This window comes from Branchiostoma belcheri, unplaced genomic scaffold (genome assembly GCF_001625305.1).
Source record: "Branchiostoma belcheri isolate BF01 breed outbred unplaced genomic scaffold, Haploidv18h27 scaffold105, whole genome shotgun sequence".
NCBI lineage: Eukaryota > Metazoa > Chordata > Leptocardii > Amphioxiformes > Branchiostomatidae > Branchiostoma > Branchiostoma belcheri.
In genome coordinates this window covers 77,547-98,268 of record NW_017802436.1, presented here as the reverse complement: position 1 = coordinate 98,268, position 20,722 = coordinate 77,547, and the positions used below count along the sequence as shown (strand labels likewise).

At 41.4% G+C, this 20,722-nt stretch overlaps 2 protein-coding genes across 4 annotated transcripts; both read right to left on the bottom strand.

Moving 5' to 3' along the window:
- Nucleotides 1-5,900: 5,900 nt before the first annotated feature.
- Nucleotides 5,901-14,817, bottom strand: LOC109477672 (microfibril-associated glycoprotein 4-like). 3 transcript variants are annotated; one of them, XM_019779022.1, is made up of 6 exons: nucleotides 14,713-14,817; nucleotides 14,467-14,555; nucleotides 14,055-14,157; nucleotides 7,297-7,404; nucleotides 6,841-7,057; nucleotides 5,901-6,219 (listed from the first exon to the last, which is right to left on the bottom strand). In XM_019779022.1, the coding sequence occupies exons 1-6, from the start codon at nucleotides 14,747-14,749 to the stop codon at nucleotides 5,901-5,903; spliced, it is 873 nt and encodes a 290-aa protein (XP_019634581.1). In that variant the 5' UTR covers nucleotides 14,750-14,817. The 3 variants fall into 3 exon arrangements, with proteins under 3 accessions (XP_019634581.1, XP_019634591.1, XP_019634572.1); XM_019779032.1 differs by having other exon boundaries at nucleotides 14,467-14,552; XM_019779013.1 differs by lacking the exons at nucleotides 14,055-14,157; nucleotides 14,467-14,555; nucleotides 14,713-14,817 and adding exons at nucleotides 7,600-7,797; nucleotides 8,139-8,288.
- LOC109477690 (fibrinogen-like protein 1) lies at nucleotides 12,367-13,880 on the bottom strand. Its single transcript, XM_019779039.1, has 3 exons — nucleotides 13,763-13,880; nucleotides 13,305-13,521; nucleotides 12,367-12,691 (listed from the first exon to the last, which is right to left on the bottom strand). Exons 1-3 carry the CDS (start codon nucleotides 13,773-13,775, stop codon nucleotides 12,367-12,369), a joined length of 555 nt encoding a protein of 184 aa, XP_019634598.1. The 5' UTR covers nucleotides 13,776-13,880.
- Nucleotides 14,818-20,722: the final 5,905 nt, after the last annotated feature.

Sequence of the window (20,722 nt, the reverse complement as noted above, 5' to 3'; positions counted from 1 at the left end):
GAAGGTTCTCTCTTTTACCTCCTTTGTCTGAGTGGAAGGAGGCCCTTTGTTATAATGTCTGTCATTCAAAATACACACTGCAAGCAGTGCAAATCAGGACTCACTATTCTTCTCAGATATTTGGAGGCATCATGATAAGAAATATGTTGAGAAACTAGGAAGTTGGAAAACATACATTAATTTTGAACCTTGGTACCACCAGGTGCAGAGTAGTTTTGTGAGGATGTCATGAAATCTTTAAACCAAGGAGCTTTAAAAAGCTTGGTGTGACTTGCTGAGAAACTTGACATCGTGTGTATTTTGTCCCATTGTTCTGTCTGAGACAAGTTAATTGGCTGCATTGTTTACTTATTGAGACTTTTTACAGCGAAAGGAGCTTTCATCAATTTTAATGAAAGCTCTTTGCAGCCACTTATAATAATAGGTAGACACACAAGCGGCCATTGGTGCCCTACAAAATAGTCTACTGAGTACATCCTACATTCATATTTCATGGCTGGAGAAATACTTGAATGATGTGTTTTTGTCTACTGTATAACTACTAAGGTCAAAATGTACTTCTGTAAATGGGGAGAAACGACACTTTGGGTGGGTGGGGACATTTTGTAGCATGGTCTGTTCCATCAAGGTCCTTGGTTCCATTTGCTGTAGGATCTCCAAGCAGATCCTATACTGTGACAAAGCTGACAGCCTTGTCACAGTAGGATCTGCTTGGAGATTATAGGTCGGTGGGTGTGATGTTTGAAGAAAAAAGTGATTTTGCCCTTCTCCGATAACTTTCTTTTCTACAGACCCTGGAGTATTTTCTACATTACAACCACAGCAATGATATACAAATGTACTAGTATTTCTATGCAAGAAGGTATAAAATGAAATTTAATAGGGAGGACACCATTACTGTCCTTTCAAAGAGTTTGCCTCAGGTGTGCAGTTCCAACTTCACGTTGACGTGCCAATTACCCCCAATTTACATAATGTGCACTGGCTTGGGTTGGCTTGAGAGTTGAGACCTTTGTTTTTGTTCAGAGAACTGTGGTGACTGGAAATGAAGCACTAGCTCCAAGCAGATCCTAAGGTGGCAAAAAGAAATATGAAATTGGCCAGGCAGTATCCATCGGCCAGAGAGGGTCCAATTTTCCTTGGGTTGGAGATAAGAAATAAAGGACAGTATCCTGACCAAGAAGGTTTATTGCAAGTCAGATATCCTGAGCTGTTATTAGATTGTGCCTGGTCAGTTTCAACCTGTCGACTCACCCAGAAAACTACAACTTTGAGTGGGTTGATTTTGCTTTTAGCAAATTTTCAGGGAAGAAGAAGGAATTTCAGTGGCAAAGCAATCAGAATCCCATAGACTTTTGAGACAGTAGGGACAGAGGGTTCAAAAAGGGGGGGGGGGGGAAATGTTAGCTTATTTAAGTCACTAAATTTGCCCACTACATGCTCAACAGTTGTGCTAGGTAGATAGACCTCTCTGATGTGCCTGGTAAATGCAACTACTTGTACATACCAGGATGCATTATTAACAAGTATCCAATGCATGAAATTTATATACAACTGGTTTCCAAACCTGGCTCATGCTAATAATTCAGTCATTAAAATCTTTAAAAAGTGGCTAAATATTCCTTAGAATCTAGCCAACATGGTTAAAGTTTACCTATTCGCTATTGTAAGCACTATTCACATGACATTAATCAAAATGCCAAACAAATGGATAAACCTGGAATTTGTTTATATTCAGTCTTTGTTTTGGTCCGTCCATATTGGGGCAAATTATTCTTGTGTTGGCGGCCATGTTTTTGACTGTGAAGTTGAAATATGATTGAAATATTGGAAAGTTGTTCCAGATTATTTCCAGTTTTGGCAACAAAATACTAGACTAAGTATATATAAATATGAGCCTAAATACTTAGACTACATTATTATATAAAGTAGATAAGCAAGAAGCCTAATATTCACAACTTGAGCCTGCTTTCAAAGCAAGGAATTATACAATCCTCTATTTCTGTCCAACAGTACCCATTCGGTAATTATTCTGCTCCAGGTACAATTGTTATGCGGGTTAAAACTAGGTCAGCTATTGTTCTTGACATGCAAATGTCACTGTCCAATTATCAACTTGATACAAATTATCCTATAAGGGAGTGTGTTACATGCCATTAATTACTGGTAGTATCTCGGCAGCTTGTACTGGGTCACCCAGGAAAAGCCAGAAAGATAGCCCATGTGAAAACTAAAGAACATTGTAATTGACTATTTGGCCCTTCATCCAGTCAGATTTTCTGCTATCTGGCACCTAACATTGCACTTGGCCATGGGTTTATAGATACATGTAGTAGTATGTGTATTTTTGTTTGCTGCATTGACTGTTAGCACCTATGAAGTATAAAAAATAATAGCAATGGTTACAGATTTTATTATGATGCATACTTCTCAAAGTCTGAGTAAGGCCACACCTATTTAATTTCTTGGTTATCGGATTTTCTAGAAAAATAACGGAGCGGGCGGAAAAAAATGAAAATAAAAACAGGCCTAGGCTTCCTATTATGGCCCAAAATGGTACGATAGGAGCCATGCAGTCCGCACACCAGGCTGGTTCAAAATTTAAACAATCATTTTGAACTTTTAATGATACCATTGCATTGAAAGATGGAATGACTGTAACAAGTAGTAAGGAAAGGACTGTTTTCAACTGTTCAGGGCAAAATATGAGCATTTTGCAGTTGATTTTGAATTTTTATTTTTATTAGCAAATCAGAAAAAAATGAAGCGGTGAATCCGTTAACCAATAAATTAACTTGGTGTGGCCAAAGTGCAAGCAAAATTTTTCTTCTTTGTCTGGTGCAGGTTAAATGTTTACTGCACCAGTTCAGGTATGCAGTGAAAAATATTTTGAGCCCTGGGGTATTCTGCTAATGAGTTTATCCATGGAGTTTGAAAAGTTGTTATCAACGTTTATTAAATTTTTAGCCATGTCCAAACTCTATTCTTAGTGTTAGCCAGGTTAGAGGTTATAACCTCCTTGCTAGAATTCATCCTACAGTGAGCTAGGTATTGGTGGACAAAGACTAGATTTTTAACCTCCTTGTTAGGACCTACACATGTACAGGATTGTACACGTCATGTACATATATATGGCACTCATGTGGAGCAGGTTGACTGGTCAATCATATCCATTCCTGCCATGTCAGAGATATCCATGACTCATTTGTATCTTTGAAGACAATGTTCTTTCATAATCCTGGAAAATACAGTCTAGAAAAACTGCAGGAATACACACAGAACTACAATAATGAAGTGATATAATAAACTGTGTATAAACCGCCATCAACCTAGAAGCAAGTTTAATGTTTAATTTTTTAAACTTCATTGGGAAATTACTTTCAGTCTGGTCTGAAGGCTTAGGCCATTAGCCCAGCCTGTTCAACCTGACACACCGACGGGGCTGTTCAACACACCAACGGGGCTGTTCAACCCCGTCGGGGTAACCTTTGAGCCCAGACTTCTCATGAATTATCACACAAACTTGCTAATTACACTGGTGTGAAGATGTGAATTCTCATTAATTCAGTGGTTTTCATGGAGTGTTCATGAGGATAATTGGATGCGGTCTGGGTGCGGGGAGGTTTTCCACCCCGACGGGGTAGAGTTTACTACTGACCGGGGTGGGCTGTTGATCCCGTCGGTGTGGCTTGTACACCGACGGGATTGCAATTTTTAAAGTGAAATATCTTGACAAATATGTATGTTTTGACCATAAAAAAATAACCTGGTACTGAGGATAACATGATCTTTCAAATGGTATGTAAAAATTTACTTTACCTGCAGAAATGGCAAAGTTGAAAATCAGGGATTTCAACATGGCCGTCTGCAAATTCGGAAAGTGACATTCCAAAATTGAAGTGACCAGTGTTACATGTATGAGTGTGTTTGAGTAAGAGTTAACAGACCATATGCAAAGGTAAACATTATGCATTTGCTTTGCAAATGTTACCTTAGTTTATATTTTGGATATGTTTCTTAATCCCTTACCATAAGCACCAAATTAATGAACTAACGGCAGATGCCAACATTTATGTAAAAGTTTGAGAAAGCTGGAACATCAGTAAGACTTACCGACACGCAAACATGACATGACATTGCGTATGAGAGCCACCATTGTTTATTCTTCAGATACTCATACATAATGGCAACTAAATGCAATCTTAAAATCAAGAAGCATGCACAAAAGAACCAGAAACCTATCACCTCTCCTTTGCCCCTCCTTCGTTTGCTGTTATTATATAGAATACAGGCATCACCCCTCAAGTCAAAATCTTCATTTAGATTGGAAAAATGTCTCCTTAAGGAACTTTTTTTTGTAATTAGCTACACGAATAATCAACTAGTAATGAATGCTATAATTCTCTCTCTATCCACTGCCATTTGGTTGATATGGAATTTAAGCTTGTCACTGCGTGAATACACTTTACAAAACGTTCAGTTTCCAGTTTTTATCATTTCGTCTGGTGAACACATCTCAGGTCATAGTACAGAAAACATGACCAGTTTTCTAGCTACCCTTGGATAAAAACTACAGAAACATGTAATAATGGATAAAAACTACAGAAACATGTAATAATGGATAAAAACTACAGAAACATGTAATAATGTATAGCACAAGTCTAGCAAGAAAGGTACGTTTATCTAAAACAAGCTTGAAAGATATTTTTTCAAAGTCTACAATTTCTTTTGCTAATGTCATACTCACATGACTTATCATGTAAAGACAGAAAAACAGCCCACCTTTCCTAGCTTTTTCTATAACATCACCAGCTGCCTACATTTACCTAAATAATACCATGTACCAAGTAATGACATGTGCCATCGCCAATAGATGCAAAATACAATAGCAACTGTTGTCATCTGATTAGTACAAATTTTACGCTTTCTTATGTTTATGTTTATTTAGTAATATTAGTGGAATTTCTGTGACTAGTTTTCTGGGTACCCTTGGATAAAAGTCTATAATTTCTTACTAATAGATTATTTCATACTCTTATCACTCATTATGTAAAGACAAAAACACCACAGCTTTTTCTATTATAATACCTATCTCAAAAATCTCCACAGATTTCCTTGCAGCTTTTTCCATTATAATACCTATCACCAGCTGACTACATTTACCTAAGTAATGACATGTACCGTTACCAATAAATGCAAAATACAACAGTAAAGGTTGTCATCTGATTATTAAGTTTTGAATTTTCTTTGTTATCTTCGTTTCGCTTAAGTTTTGCTCATCGCAAACTAGATACCATGTAAGCAGCAAACGTTACAAAAAATACTAGTAGAATAGAAAGTACCAGTAAAAAAGCTTTCAAATTTAAAAGTCTTGTTTAGATCAGGTATGCTGGATTGAATGCATCGTTGAATTTTACATCTTACAAGAAACACATGATGGTGGGATTTTATAAAATTAAAAATTTGAATGTTATTTTGAGAAAATCAGGATACAATCAGAATTTTAAAGTAGAAAAATGACCAATAAAAATCTTCCTAATTCAAGCCTTGTTTAGATCAGGTATCCTGGATTGAATGTATCGTTGAATTTTACATCTTACGGGAAATACATGGTGGGATTTTATTAACGAGTGTTGATACAAATTTTGTGATTTATAAACCCATAAAATTGTTGTTAATTGTTATTTTTCATAATGCTAACAGAAATCACGTGGGTAGTGCAAGTAATATGTTGTTTATGGCACCACCACGTGTAATTGTTATTCTGAGGCAACTTGTGGTAAATCAGATGGGCAATATTACTGATTTTTGGTTGTTTTTTTCTTAATTTTAGTGATTAATGAATTCATTGAAAATGCCGATACATGTCACGTGTTAGTGCTATACCGTACGCGTGTCGTTTATGGCCTGATCTTCAAAGACACAGACTTCAGGGAGTAATAAGCGCCTCTCCAGTGGTACCACATCACACCTTGCGCGCCTGGACAGGAGCTCCCACAGTTGCCCAGGTAGCGGCCGTTGAGGAAGGAGTAGCTGCAGGTCCTAAACCACCAGCCGCCCTGTCCGTACAGCTGAGAACAGTGGCGGCCGCTGCTGTGGGCATCGTTGTCCCTGTCCACAGTGGAGAACTTCTGCCCGTTGTTGTAACGCATGGAGTCTCCCGCGTCGCCTGAATACCCGGAAACGGTCAGCCGGTACTGGTCCGACTCACCGGACACCCTGGATGGAAATATTATATAAACTTAATAATGGCGCTCACATACTTTGTAGCACGTGGATCGATAAGTAGGCATACGTTAACGAATAATTGCGCATACACATATACACTCTCATACATATATAATACATATACATATACGCAAACACACGCACATATACACATACACACAATCACACGTACTGATTTAAATTTATCTCGATACCCTTTAGTCAATGATTAATATTTCAGGGTTCAAAACATATAAACATACGAACATACTGACAGCAAAATTAAAACAGAATGAACATACATAATCATCATAGGTTTAACAAAACGATCATGACTTAACTTAATATATATATATATATATACAACTTAACTCATGTTCAACCGGTGGATGGCCTTCATGAATTGATGTGGACTGGTCAGTGTTTTGATACTGGGTGGCAGGGTGTTCCATAGATTAATGGCGCGGTAGAGAAATGTTCGCTTTTTGTGTTTGTTTATTTGTACTGATTGACATCGTCTATGCTGCAATAGAAAGTTCCCTCGGATAAAAGCACTCTGACTAGAAATGTCTTAATGTGTATTCATTATTATTATTATATTGACAATACTTTACCTGTGGGTGTTTTACTCACCTGAAGATGTCATACGTTGCGTACCGGGTTTCTTCTTCCCAATCCTCGAGATCCACCCTGAGGGTGTAGTTCTTTTGACTTGTCAGGAGGTGGATGTTCTCGTTCCCAAGCCAGTATTCCCCGTTCTTGTTCCCAAACCCGTGCTTGTACTCCTCCCAGGTCCGGCTGAAGGGAACCGACCCGTCCTGCCGCCGTTGGATCACGGTCCAACCACCCCCTGTGTGGAAGGCACCAGAAGGAAAACAAACTGTTGCTTCAGTCGCATACCCTGACAATTTATCACGACACCAACTCAAGAAAATCCCATTGAAAAGAATTGATCAACATATTCATCTTAATTTCCTACCTCAGACACAAATTAATGAAATATGTAAAGTAAAAGAAATTTGAATGTTTGAAATAAGCGGTGCGCCAGTGTACATGTCAGATCTCCAAGACATCTCATACAGTACCTACCTGCGGTATCCATGTCACAGTAGGTTTGTACGATAGAGGAATCAAGTATGATGTAGTAGACTCCGGTTGTAGTCTGTCCTGCCGCATAGAGATCTGTGCAGTCTGACGCTAAGTGGGATAGGGAATAAGATAAAGACACTGTTTGGTTCATGATAGTGATTCTCAGAGTAGTTATGTTTATCTAGGCACATGCAGTTCATAAATTCATAAATTCAACAAAAGTCATCAGTATGGGCCATCAATTCTGAAGTCAGGTGAAATATGGTTTACCCAATAGAGACAACAAAGTGCAGGAATTCTTACCCAATAGGACAGGAGGTCCGGGTGGACCAGGGGGACCCTGCGGACCGACCGGGCCCTGTTGTCCGTCCGTCCCGTTCCTCCCTGGGTCTCCGGGTGGACCAGCCGGACAGGACGGACTAGCCGGTCCGGACGGACCAGGAGGACCCTGCAGACCGTCTCTTCCATCCCTCCCGGGGGCTCCGGACGGACATCCGAGACCTGTTCGTTTAAAAAATATGTATTTATTATAAAGGATACATGCACACACATACATACATGCAAAACACACAACACACACACACACACTCACAAACACACACACAACACACACATGCATACATACATGCAAAACACAAACACACAACACACACACACACATACATACATACAAAACACAACACACACACACACACACACACACACACATCCAAAACACAACACACACAGACACACACATACATACATACATACATACAACATACAAAGCACAACACATACACAATACACACACACACATACACATACAACACACAGAAAGGAGCCGGCATGCAAACTTTTACCTCCGAATTTGCCATGGAAGAGAACAGTGTTGGCCATCGTGTCCCTCTTGGATCTGCGGTGCACCTCCGCACTTTTCCAAAAGGTGGCGCTGTCATCACTTCGCCAGTCTTCAGTTGAGCTAGCTGGGCCCTCGGGGGAGAGTTGTTCACTGGTCTGTTAACAAGGCAATAATCGACCTTTCCGTTACAGTGAACAGCTACAGCCACACTGCTTGGTATAGACTATACTATAACGTTACTATGCCTAAACACAATCAGAAAATTACATAGCATTCACATGTTCTAGCTACTTTTGCTGGTGATAAATATTTTATTGCTTCTAAGTCAGAGCACAACAAAGCTGCCTATGTCAACTCTTAGCTTTACATACGTGCATAAACGGTGCCCATAGACTGAAGCATGACCTTGGACATATGTTGACGTTTTCATCTCCTGACACAAAACTATACAACATGAAAATATAGGAATGTTGCTACATCTGGTTACGATAGGAAAACGTTACAAAGGGTCCTGGGTTCTAGTCTCGGGTCCCGGGTTCTAGTCTCGGTTCTCAGGCTCTAGTCTCGGTTCTCAGGCTCTAGTCTCAGATTCCGGTTAAGCACTAGCCTCTACGTGTACTTGTTCCTGTGCTTGACCTAGGCTATGTATGTCGCTGCATGTGGATGTGCTGGATTTTGGTTTTAGAACCTCTGTGTATAAAGTAGTTTTCGTCCTCCACAGAGCCTGGTACTGAGGCTATACGCTGACGTCACGCCGCTCCCTCTAAATGTCAGACGACCAATATGGCGTTTCCTCATACGTCATGAGGAAATGGAGATTTCAAAAAATGATACCTTGTCGCAACCGCTTTGTTCTCTGCATACCTACACAATTTTAATACATAGAGTAACCGCACATTTCAGTACCTGTCTCGCTCGAGAGTTATTAATAGATAACTGTTTGTATCGAGGCGTCATACAGTTCGACAAAGGGATTCCGGCGACCTAAACTTTCTCTGAAAAAAACAACAACATCCTACCTTAGCTCTCATCTCATGCTTCCATTGCATCAGGTCCTGAAGCTGGCTGCCCTGTAGCACCAGCTGGTCATGGTCTCTTCCTTGTTGGTCTCGGAGATCCCCGCGCAATGCTGCTTGTTGGTCATGTAGATCCCTGTGTGATGTTTCTTGTTGGGCACGTAGGAAGGTAAGCTGATCACGCATGGAGGCGACCTCGCGCACCATGAACAGAAGGGTGACGACGCTCACCACAGCCGCGAGTCCTGACAGCGCCAGGACGATTCCTAAGGTTCGCTGGTTTCCATGGCGACGTACAGAACCTTCCGGACCTGCCTCGCCGTTCGGAAACAGCTTTTTGGACGACATCTTCGAGAAACCAGGTCGAAAATTCTTGAGAAATGTCCGACAAGACCTCGTCAGACAAAACCCAAGCCTCACCTGGATGACGTGTGTGCCCACAGATGAGGTGACGACGTGGTCGGTCCGGTTTATCTGCATCACCTGAGGCCGAACTTCACTGAAGCGAATGATTTGTTCATGTAAACAAAGCCATGAGACAAGGATGTGCGTTTTGCCTATATAGACATCAGACTTAAACTCGTAGTAATTACAACACCAATCAGACACTGCTCAAGTAAGGGAGTTTAGGTAACATTTAGGTGCTGTAGCTTTTTGCAATTGATTTTCAACGTCTCGAGTCGAATTGATTCGCTTTGATCCGGATCCGAGTCGGCTTCAAGCTTTAAAAAGACGTGTAAACCCGCTATCATGAACTCGGCCCACCGATTCCTGAGAACCTTACACATGACACACACCCTGTGAATCCTGTCCGCTGAAACAGGATTCCAAACATGGTAATAAGTCATTCAAAAGAGCAATACGAGCGGATGCCGAAGTTACCCGAAGATTGCCGAGAGCCGAACAGCAACTTCCGAGCGCGTCGGCTGCGTTCGCACCAAGAGTAGCCAGGTGGGAAAAGCCATTTTGTGTTGACGTGCCTTATCCTGGGGGCGCTCGAAATAATGACGGGGTCAAAAATAAGGGGTTAATTCTATCCCCAATCTCGAAGGTTTTTTTAACGGTTTGAACGACGCAAAGTAAGCAGAGTATTTTTTCATTGCCTAAAATGTATAGAACATGAAGAAGTCTTGAAGGAACTGTGTAAGAAGCAGCATCTAAGACTGTCACCCGTCTATTTTGTCTGAGTTGGTCTGTAACCGCCTGCAGGCAAACCGGGAGAGACGTCACTACCTGTTGGACCGGTCAGTAGGACGCTGTCATGTCACACACGGTTCAAAAGAGACACGCTGCGGTTGACAGAAGTACTGCACCCTATATTTAGGTGCTTTTCCCGCCCTAACTAGAATCATCAATAGTAAACACCAAACACCTAACTAAAAGGCATGTATTTTAACAATCCTTTGGTTGCAAAGTTGCACATGTTTGAGAGAGCAACTTTGAAGAGTGACAATTTACAGAAAATAAATGTATACCCGACAACTTATATTGGTAGAATGCGAAGGAAAACATGTGACTTATGAACTAATCTGATATTATATTTTTGACAAAATTCTATAATGTCGTAATTCTTTTATTACACGGTAACAAGTTTAAGGTCAAATTATAAGATTCTAATTATAAAACTCATGGAGATAACCACCAAAGCTAACAGGTGATGTCAATATTTATTCAAAAGTTTGAGACAGGTAAGAACATCAGTAAGAATTACTGACACGCAAACATGACATGACATTGCATATGAGAGCCACCATTGTTTATTCTTACATACTCATACATAATGGCAACTAAATGCAATCTTAAAATCAAGAAGAAGCACAAAAGGACCAGAAATCTATTATTACCTTTTCTTTGCCCCTCCTTCGTTTGCTGTTATTATATAGAATACAGGCATCACCCCTCAAGTCAAAATCGTCATTTAGATTGGAAAAATGTCTCCTTTAGGAACTTTTTTTTGTAATTAGCTACACGAATAATCAACTAGTAATGAATGTTATGATTCTCTCTCTATCCTCTGCCATTTAGTTGATATGGAATTCAAGCTTGTCACTGCGTGAATACACTTTACAAAAAGTTCAGTTTCCAGTTTTTATCATTTCGTCTGTTGAACACATCTCAGGTCATATTACAGAAAACATGACTAGTTTTCTAGCTACCCTTGGATAAAAACTACAGAAACATGTAATAATGTATAAAAACTACAGAAACATGTAATAATGTATAGCGTAGGCCTAGGAAGAATTGAACGTCTATTTAAAACAAGCCTGGAAGATATTTTTCAAAGTCTACAGTTTCTTTGCTAATTTCATACTCACATGACTTATTATTCCTAGCTTTTTCTATAACATCACCAGCTAGCTACATTTACCTAAATAATACCATGTACCAAGTAATGACATGTGCCGTTGGGAATAGATGCAAAATACAATTTAGCAACTGTTGTCATCTGATTAGTGTAAATTTTACGTGTAAGCTTTCTTATGTTTATGTTTATTAGAAACTCCATTAGTAATATTAGTAGAATTTCTTTGACTAGTTTTCTAGGTATCCTTGGATAAAAGTCTACAATTTCTTACTAATAGATTATTACATACACCTATCACTTATTACGTAAAGACAAAAACACCACAGCTTTTACTATTATAATACCTATCACCAAATTCTTCACAGCTTTCCTTGCAGCTTTTCCTATTATAATATCTATCACCAGCTGACTACATTTATCTAAGTAATGACATGTACCATTACCAATAAATGCAAAATACAACAATAAAGGTTGAAAGAAAAGAAAGTACTAGTGAAAAGCTTACAAATTGAAGGCTTGTTTAGGGCAGATATGGTGGATTGAATGTATCGTTGAATTTTACACCTTACAAGAAACACATGATGGTGGGATTTTATGAATGTAAATTTTATTAGCGTAAATGTTATTCTGAGAAAAGGATATAATCAGAGTTTTAAGACAAATTTTGTGATTTATAAACCCATAAAAATGGTATTTGTTATTTTTCATAATGCCAACAGATATCACGTGGGTAGCATAGACAATATGTCGTTTATGACCCAAGCATGTTTGATTGTTATTCAGAGGCAACAGCTTTTGGTAAATCAGATGGGCAATATTCTATTTAATAATTGTCTTTCAGTGGTTAATGAATTCATTTAAAATGCAACACATATCACACGGGTATTGCTATACCGTATGCGTGTCGGTTATGGCCTGATCTTCATAGACACAGACTTAAGGGAGTAACGCACGCCTCTCCAGTGCCACCACACCACACCTTGCCAGGATGGACAGGAGTACCCACAGTTGCGCAGGTAACGGCCGTTGAGGTAGGAGTAGCCGCAGGCCCCAAACCACCAGCCGCCCTGTCCGTACAGCTGAGAACAGTGGCGGTAGCTGCTGGCATCGTTGTCCCTGTCCACAGTGGAGAACCTCTCCCCGTTGAGGGTATGGCCGCCCGCCATGGAGTCTCCCGCGGTGCCTGAATACCCGGAAATGCGCAGCCGGTACTGGTCCGACTCACCGGACACCCTGGATGGAAATATTATGTAAACTTAATAATGGCGCTCACATACTTTGTAGCACGTGCATCAATAAGTAGGCATACATTAACGAATTAATTGCGCATACACATATACACTCTCATACATATATAATACATATACACAAACACACGCACATATACACATACACACAATCACACGTACTGATTTAAATTTATTTCGATACCCTTTAGTCAATGATTAATATTCCAGGGTTCAAAACATATAAACATACGAACATACTGACAGCAAAATTAAAACAGAATGAACATACATAATCATCATAGGTTTAACAAAACGATCATGACTTAACTTGATATATACAACTTAACTCATGTACAACTGGTGGATGGCCTTTTTGAATTGATGTGGACTGGTCAGTGTTTTGATACTGGGTGGCAGGGTGTTCTGTAGATTAATGGCGCGGTAGAGAAATGTTCGCTTTTTGCTGTCTGTTTGTTTGTTTGTTTGTACTGATTGACATCATCTCTGCTGCAATAGAAAGTTCCCTCGGATAAAAGCACTCTGACTGGAAATATCTTAATGTGTATTCATTATTATTATTATACTGACAATACTTTAACTGTAGGTGTTTCACTCACCTGAAGATGTCATACGTTGCGTACCGGGTTTCTCCGTCCCAATCCTGCAGATCCACCCTGAGGGTATAGGCCTTCTGATTGGTCAGGAGGTGGATGTTCTCGTTCCCAAGCCAGTATTCCCCGTTCTTGTTCCCAAACCCGTGTTTGTACTCCTCCAAGGTCCGGTTGAAGGGAACCGACCCGTCCTGCCGCCGTTGGATCACGGTCCAACCTCCCCCTGTGTGGAAGGCACCAGAAGGAAAACTTCAATCACATACAGTACCTTGACAATAAATGCGGCACTTATTCCTGAAAATCCAATTTGAACAAAAAATTAACAACATTTATAGTCTTACTCTCCTACCTCAGACACAGTTGAATAAAATATCTTAATGTAAGTAAAAGAAATTTGAATAATTAAGACAAGCAATACGCCAGTATGTGTGACAGATCTCCATGCCTTCTCATACAGTACCTACCTGCAGTATCCATGTCACAGTAGGCCTCCACGTTAGAGGAATTAAGTCTAATGTTGTAGACTCCGCTTGTAGTCTGTCCTGCCGCATAGAGTTCCGCACAGTCTGACACTGGGTGGGATAAGGAATGAGATAAAGACACGCGCACGGTTTGGTTCATAATAGGGAGGCACAGAATTATTTATCATTGGTAAAGGCAATAAATTCAGATTCAGAGAGTCATCATTTGGGGCCTTATTTAAGTCAGGTGAAACTTGGTTTACCCTATAGAGACAACAAAGTGCCTGGTTCTTACCTTGTACAGCTCCCGGGGTAGTCGCCATCTCTGGGGAGGGAGTCACCGCCTCTGCTGAGGTAGTCGCCACCTCTGGGGAGGGAGTCGGCCTCTCAATGCAACACTGTTGTACCAGGCAGAAACGTTCATTTAATGTATCCGATCCAATGCAGTACATGCAATACATGTAAAAACCCAATAAGATAAACCATAACCAAATTTCAGTTTAGCCATATGCGAAATGACATGTTCGACATTAACTAAAATGGCTGACTTATATTTGCGATCAGATACAACATATTTCACCCAATCACTCTCCCCATACAAACATGGGCTCTTGAAACATTACACCCTGCAATCGTGAAACATTAAAAGTATACCTCCCGGTGCATTGTACTAAGCATTTGTTAGTTTCCTAATGTTGCACGTTTACCTGTCCAGGGGGTCCGGGTGGACCGGCAGGACCCTGCAGACCGTCTCTTCCATCCCTCCCGGGGGCTCCGGACGGACATCCGAGACCTGCTGGTTTGACAAACATTCATCCATTTATTATTCAACGCATACACACACACAAACACACACACACACACACACACACACACACACACAACATACATACACACACACACACACACACACACACACACACACAGAAAGGAGCCGGCACGAAAACTTTTACCTCCGAATTTGCCATGGAAGAGAACAGTGTTGGCCATCGCCTCCCTCTTGGATCTGTGGTGCACCTCCGCACTTTTCCAAAAGGTGGCGCTGTCATCACGCCGCCAGTCTTCAGTTGAGCTAGCTGGTCCCTCGGGGGTGAGTTGTCCAGTGGTCTGTGAACAAGGCAATTATCGATCTTACCGTTATAGTGAACAACTACAGCCACAAGATTTGGCATAAACTATACTGTAACGTTACTATGATTAACACAATATCACAAAACCACTAAATAGCGCATCGCGTCCACATGTTCTAGCTACTTTTGCTGGTGATGAACATTTCTTGTTTCAGAGCACAACAAAACTGCTTATGACAACTTTTAGCTTTATATGCGGTGCTCATACTGTAGCGTGACCTTGGAAATTCGTTGAGGTTTTAATCTCTTGGTGGAAAAATAAACTGTAAATATCGGAATGTTGCTTCATCTAATCATGGAGTTAAAATCAAACCTCCTTGTATTTAACCTCCTTGATCTGGTTACGATCGGAAAACGTTACAAATAGTCCCGGGTTCTAGTCTCGAGTCCCTGGTTGTACATGTAGCACTAGTATCTACGCGTTGTTTTCAATGATTTACTTTTGCTGCATAGTGTTCAATTTTTATTCATAGGTTTTGAGACCTCTGTATAAATTAGTTGTCCCTTAACACAAAGATCGAAGCAGATTCGAAAGTTCGGATCAAGTGTATAAAAACACAAATTCCAAAAAACCGTCCATGCTCGTGATGTTTTGGCTGAAGACGTGGTGTTTTCTGAGGCTACCGTGTCCTTCTGGGCCCTGTTTTATACATCACTAGTCACAGACAATAGTCCGTCTGATCTCCAAACAGATCCCACGGTAGCAAGCCAGTATCCAATCGGCCAACAAAAACTTCGGTGGCTAATGACACTGCTTGGCCAATTGGATACTGCCTTGCCACCACAGGATCTGCTTGGAGATTAAGTCCGTCAGCATGTGGCAACATGAAGACGCCCTCCACAGAGCCTGGTACTGAGGCTATACGCTGACGTCACGCCCCTCCCTCTAAATGTCAGACGACCAATATGGCGTTTCCTCATACGTCATGAGAAAATGGAGATTTCAAAAATGCTACTATGTCGCAAACGCCTAATTTCTTGTGTGCATCAAGATTGGGCTTTGTCTTCTTCATATACATGTATACACACACAAACTCTCTCTCTCTTTCTCTTTCTCTCTCTCTTACCCCTTTCACTGGTCCCTGGTTGTAGTGACGGGTCACTGGTTCTAGTGACGGGTCCCTGGTTCTAGTGACGGGCCCCTGGTTCTAGTGACGGGCCCCTGGTTCTAGTGACAGGTCCCTGGTTCTAGTGACGGGCACCTGGTTCTAGTGACGGTCCCTGGTTCTAGTGACAGGTCCCTGGTTCTAGTGACGGTCCCTGGTTCTAGTGACGGGCCCCTGGTTCTAGTGACGGGTCCCTGGTTCTAGTGACGGGTCCCTGGTTCTAGTGACGGGCCCCTGGTTCTAGTGACGGGCCCCTGGTCCTAGTGACGGGCCCCTGGTTCTAGTGACGGGCCCTGAATCTAGTGACGGGCCCCTGGCTCTAGTCTCAGATTCTGGCCGGTGTAGCACTAGTTGCATAGTGTTGAAGTTTTATTCATAGGTTTTGTGACCTCTTTATAAACAGGATTGCTCTTTATACAAAAAAAGAAGCAGATTCGAAATTTCTACTCGGATCAAGTGTATAAAAACACAGCTTCTTAACAGCTGTCCCTTCGCGTCATGTTTTGGCTGAAGACGTGGTGTTTTCTGAGGCTACCGTGTCCTTCTGGGCCCTGTTTTATACATCACTAGTCACGGACAATAGTCCGTCTGATCTCCAAACAGATCCCACGGTAGCAAGCCAGTATCCAATCGGCCAAGAAAAACGTCGGTGGCTAAGGACACTGCTTTGTCAATTGGATACAGCCTTGCCACCACAGGATCTGCTTGGAGATTAAGTCCGACAGCATGAAGACGCCCTGCACAGAGCCTGGTACTGAGGCTATACTCTGACGTCACGCCCCTCCCTCTAAATGTCAGACGACCAATATGGCGTTTCCTCATACGTCATGAGGAAATGGAGATTTCAAAAATGCTGCCATGTCGCAAACGTTGTGCTTTCTGCCTACCTACACACACTCAAGACCTAAAGGAACCTTTTTTCAGTACCCAACATAATTCAGTATCTCTCCCTCGACAGTTAAGTAACTGTTTTTATAGAGACGACAAATGGATCGCGGCGACCACATGAGAATCCTGTTTTTCTCTGAGAAAAAAAACGTCCATTACTTACCTTAACTCCCAACTCATGCTTCCATTGCATCAGGTCCTGAAGCTGGTTGCGCAGTAGCACCAGCTGGTCATGGTCTCTTCCTTGTTGGTCTCGGAGATCTCTACGTAATGCTTCTTGTTGGGCTCGTAGGAACGTAAGCTCCCGAACCATGAACAGAAGGGTGACGACGCTCACCACAGCCGCGAGTCCTGACAGCGCCAGGACAATTATTCCATTGGTTCGCTGGTTTCCATAGCGACCTACAGAACCTTCTGGAGCTGCCTCGCCGTTTGGGAACAGCCTCTTGGACGACATGATCGAGAAACCTGGCGGAAAATTCTCGAGAAATTTCCGACAAGACCTCGTCCGACAAAACCCAAGCCTCAACTGGGTGACGTGGCTGCCCACTTTTACGACGTTGTCGGTCCACTTTACCTGCATCACCTGAGGCCGAACTTCACTGGAGCGAATGATGTTGTTAACAAAACCATGAGACAAGGATGATATTTGCCTATACAGACATAAGATTTAAATATTAACTCGTAGTGATTACAACACAAACCAGGCACAGATCAAGTAAGGGAGTTCTAAATAACATTTAGATGCTGTATCTTTTTACGGTGACCCTGCAATCGTAACCCTCCTGAGAGACTTGTACAATGGAGCAACATCAACCCCTAGACTGCACAAAGACAATGAAAAGATCAGACTTAAAAGGGGGGCACGGCTAGGCGATAACATCTCAGCCAAGCTCTTCACGGCCTGCCTCCAGGATGCAGTCGTCAACAAAATCAATTGGGACAAAAGAGGAATCAAAATTGACGGAGAATACCTCTCACATCTCCTGTTTGCAGATGACATCATCTTAGTGGCGACTTCACCACAAGAGTTTATTTGTTTATTTGTTTATTTGAATTTTTCACAAAGTGAAAGGGAGGGCAAAACAGGTGCTTACGCACCTTTACAAGTTGCCCTCCCTTACAAAAAACAATGAATGTGTAAACACACATGAACAACAACAACATTACACAGTCAAATACATAATCAATTGCAGCAATATGTAGAAATAAGCAATAAATATAACAATATGATATATGTTAAGCATTAAACAATTTTACCTAATAATAGGTGGGAGTTGGAAGAGATGCTCCAAGACATACACAATGCCGGCAAACCAGTGGGTCTGAACATGCACCTCGGGAAGACCAAGGTGATGTTCAATAAACATGCAGACAAAGCACCAGTTAGGGTAAACGGGGAGGAAATAGAAGTAGTAGACAGCTACCTGGGCAAAAAAGTAACACACGATGGAAGTCTCCTGCTTGAGATAAAGAGACGCATCACACTGGGGGATGGGCAGCTTTTGGTAAATTGGACAACATCATGAGAAGTAAGAAAGCCAGTGTAAGACTCAAGAGGAGGGTTTTTAACCAGTATATACATTCTCAATGTGATGACTTACGGCACTAACCAACACCCAGATGGAGATGCTCAGGGTTGCACAGCGGAAGATGGAGAGGATCATGCTTGAGACAGGAAAAGAAACTCCTGGATCCGACTCCAGACAGGAGTAACCGACATCATCACTGCTGTCAATACAGCCAAGCACCGCTGGGCAGGACATGTAGCGATACTACAGAACAACAGATGGACATTAAGAGCCACTGAGTGCACACCCTAGAAACGGAGGAGACGCAGAGGGCGGCCTGTACGAGGTGGAGGGACAGTCGTGTGCAACACCTGGGCGCTGCTTGGTCCAGGAATATCAGACTGAGAGGAGAGAGGAGCGAGTTAAGGGAGGGGTTCCTCCGTAGGAGCGACGATGGTCTGGATTGAGAGAGAGATTTTTGCAATTGATTTTCAACGTCTCGACGCCCTTGGTGGTTACTTTGTAATCTCCAAGCAGATGTTTGGGTGGCCGCAAAAGACAGCATCAAATTGACAAAGCAGTATCCATTTGCCAGACTGCATCCGTTCAAATATGTATACACTTTTGCGGCCACCTAAACATCTGCTTGGAGATTAGTTATTTTGAATCGAGTCGATTGATTCGCTTTGATCCGGATCCGAGTCGGCTTCAAGCTTTAAAAAGATTTGTAAACCATCATAAAATCGGCCCACCGATTCCTGAGAACCTTACCCACGAAACACACCCTGTGAATCCTGTCCGCTGAAACAGGATTCCAAGCACGGTAATAAGTGATTCAAAATAGCTATACGAGCGGATGCCGAAGTTACCCGAAGATTGCCGAGAGCCGAACAGCAACTTCCGGACGCGTCGGCTACGTTCGCAACAAGAGAAGCCAGGTGGGAAAAGCCATTTTGTGTTGACGTGCCATATCCTGGGGGCGCTCGAAATAATGACGGGGTCAAAAATAAGGGGTCAATTCTATTCCAAATCTCGAAGGTTTTTTTAACGGTTTGAACGACGCAAAGTAAGCAGAGTATTTTTTCATTGCCTAAAATGTATAGAAAATGAAGAAGTCTTGAAGGAACTGTGAAAGAAGCAGCATCTAAGACTGTCTCATGTCTGTTGTGTTTGAGTTTGGTCTGTAACCGCCTGCAGGCAAACCGGGAGAGACGTCACTACCTGTTGGACCGGTCAGTAGGACGCTGTCACCTCACACACGGTTCAAAAGAGACACGCTGCGGTTGGCAGAAGTACTGCAACCTATATTTAGGTGCTTTGCCCGCCCAAACCAGAATCATCAATAATAGTAAACACCAAACACCTGACTAAAAGGCATGTATTTTAACAATCCTTTGGTTGCAAAGTTGCACATGTTTGAGAGAGCAACTTTGCAGAAAGTGACAATTTACAGAAAATAAATTTATGCTCGACAACTTATATTGGTAGAATTGAAGAAAAACATGTGACTTATGACCTACTGTGATATTGTATTTTTGGCAAAATTCTATAATGTCGTAATTCTTTTATTACACGGTAACAAGTTTAAAGTCAAATCAGCCTCTAATTATAAAACTCATGGAGATAACCACCAAAGATAACAGGTGATATCAATATTAATGTTAAAGTTTGAGAAAGCAGGAACATTAGTAAGACTCAATGAAACACAAACATGACTTGAGAGACAATATTGTTTATTCTTCAGTACTCATGCATGACAGTAACGATCAAAATCAAGAAACCCCCTTAGGCCTTCCTTCGTTTACTGTTATTATATAGTATACAGCCATCACCCTTAATGTCCAAATCGTTATTTAGAATTCAAGCAGAATTAGATGGAATGATTCTGTCTCTTTTCTTTTGCTATTTTGGTTGATATGGAATTTCAGATCACTTGTCACTGCGTGAATACACTTTACAAAAACTTCAGTTTCCAGTTTTTATCATTTCGTCTGATGAACACCTCTCAGGTCATAGTACAGAAAACATGACCAGTTTTCTAGCTACCCTTGGATACAAACTACAGCAACATGTAATAATGTATAGCGTAGGCCTAGGGAGAATTGAACGTTTATTTAAAACAAGCCTGGAAGATATTTTTCAAAGTCTACAATTTCTTTGCTAATTTCATACTCACATGACTTATTATGTAAAGACAGAAAAACAGCCCACCTTTCCTAGCTTTTTCTATATCATCACCAGCTAGCTACATTTACCTAAATAATAACATATACCAAGTAATGACATGTGCCTTCGCCAATAGATGCAAAATACAACAGCAACTGTTGC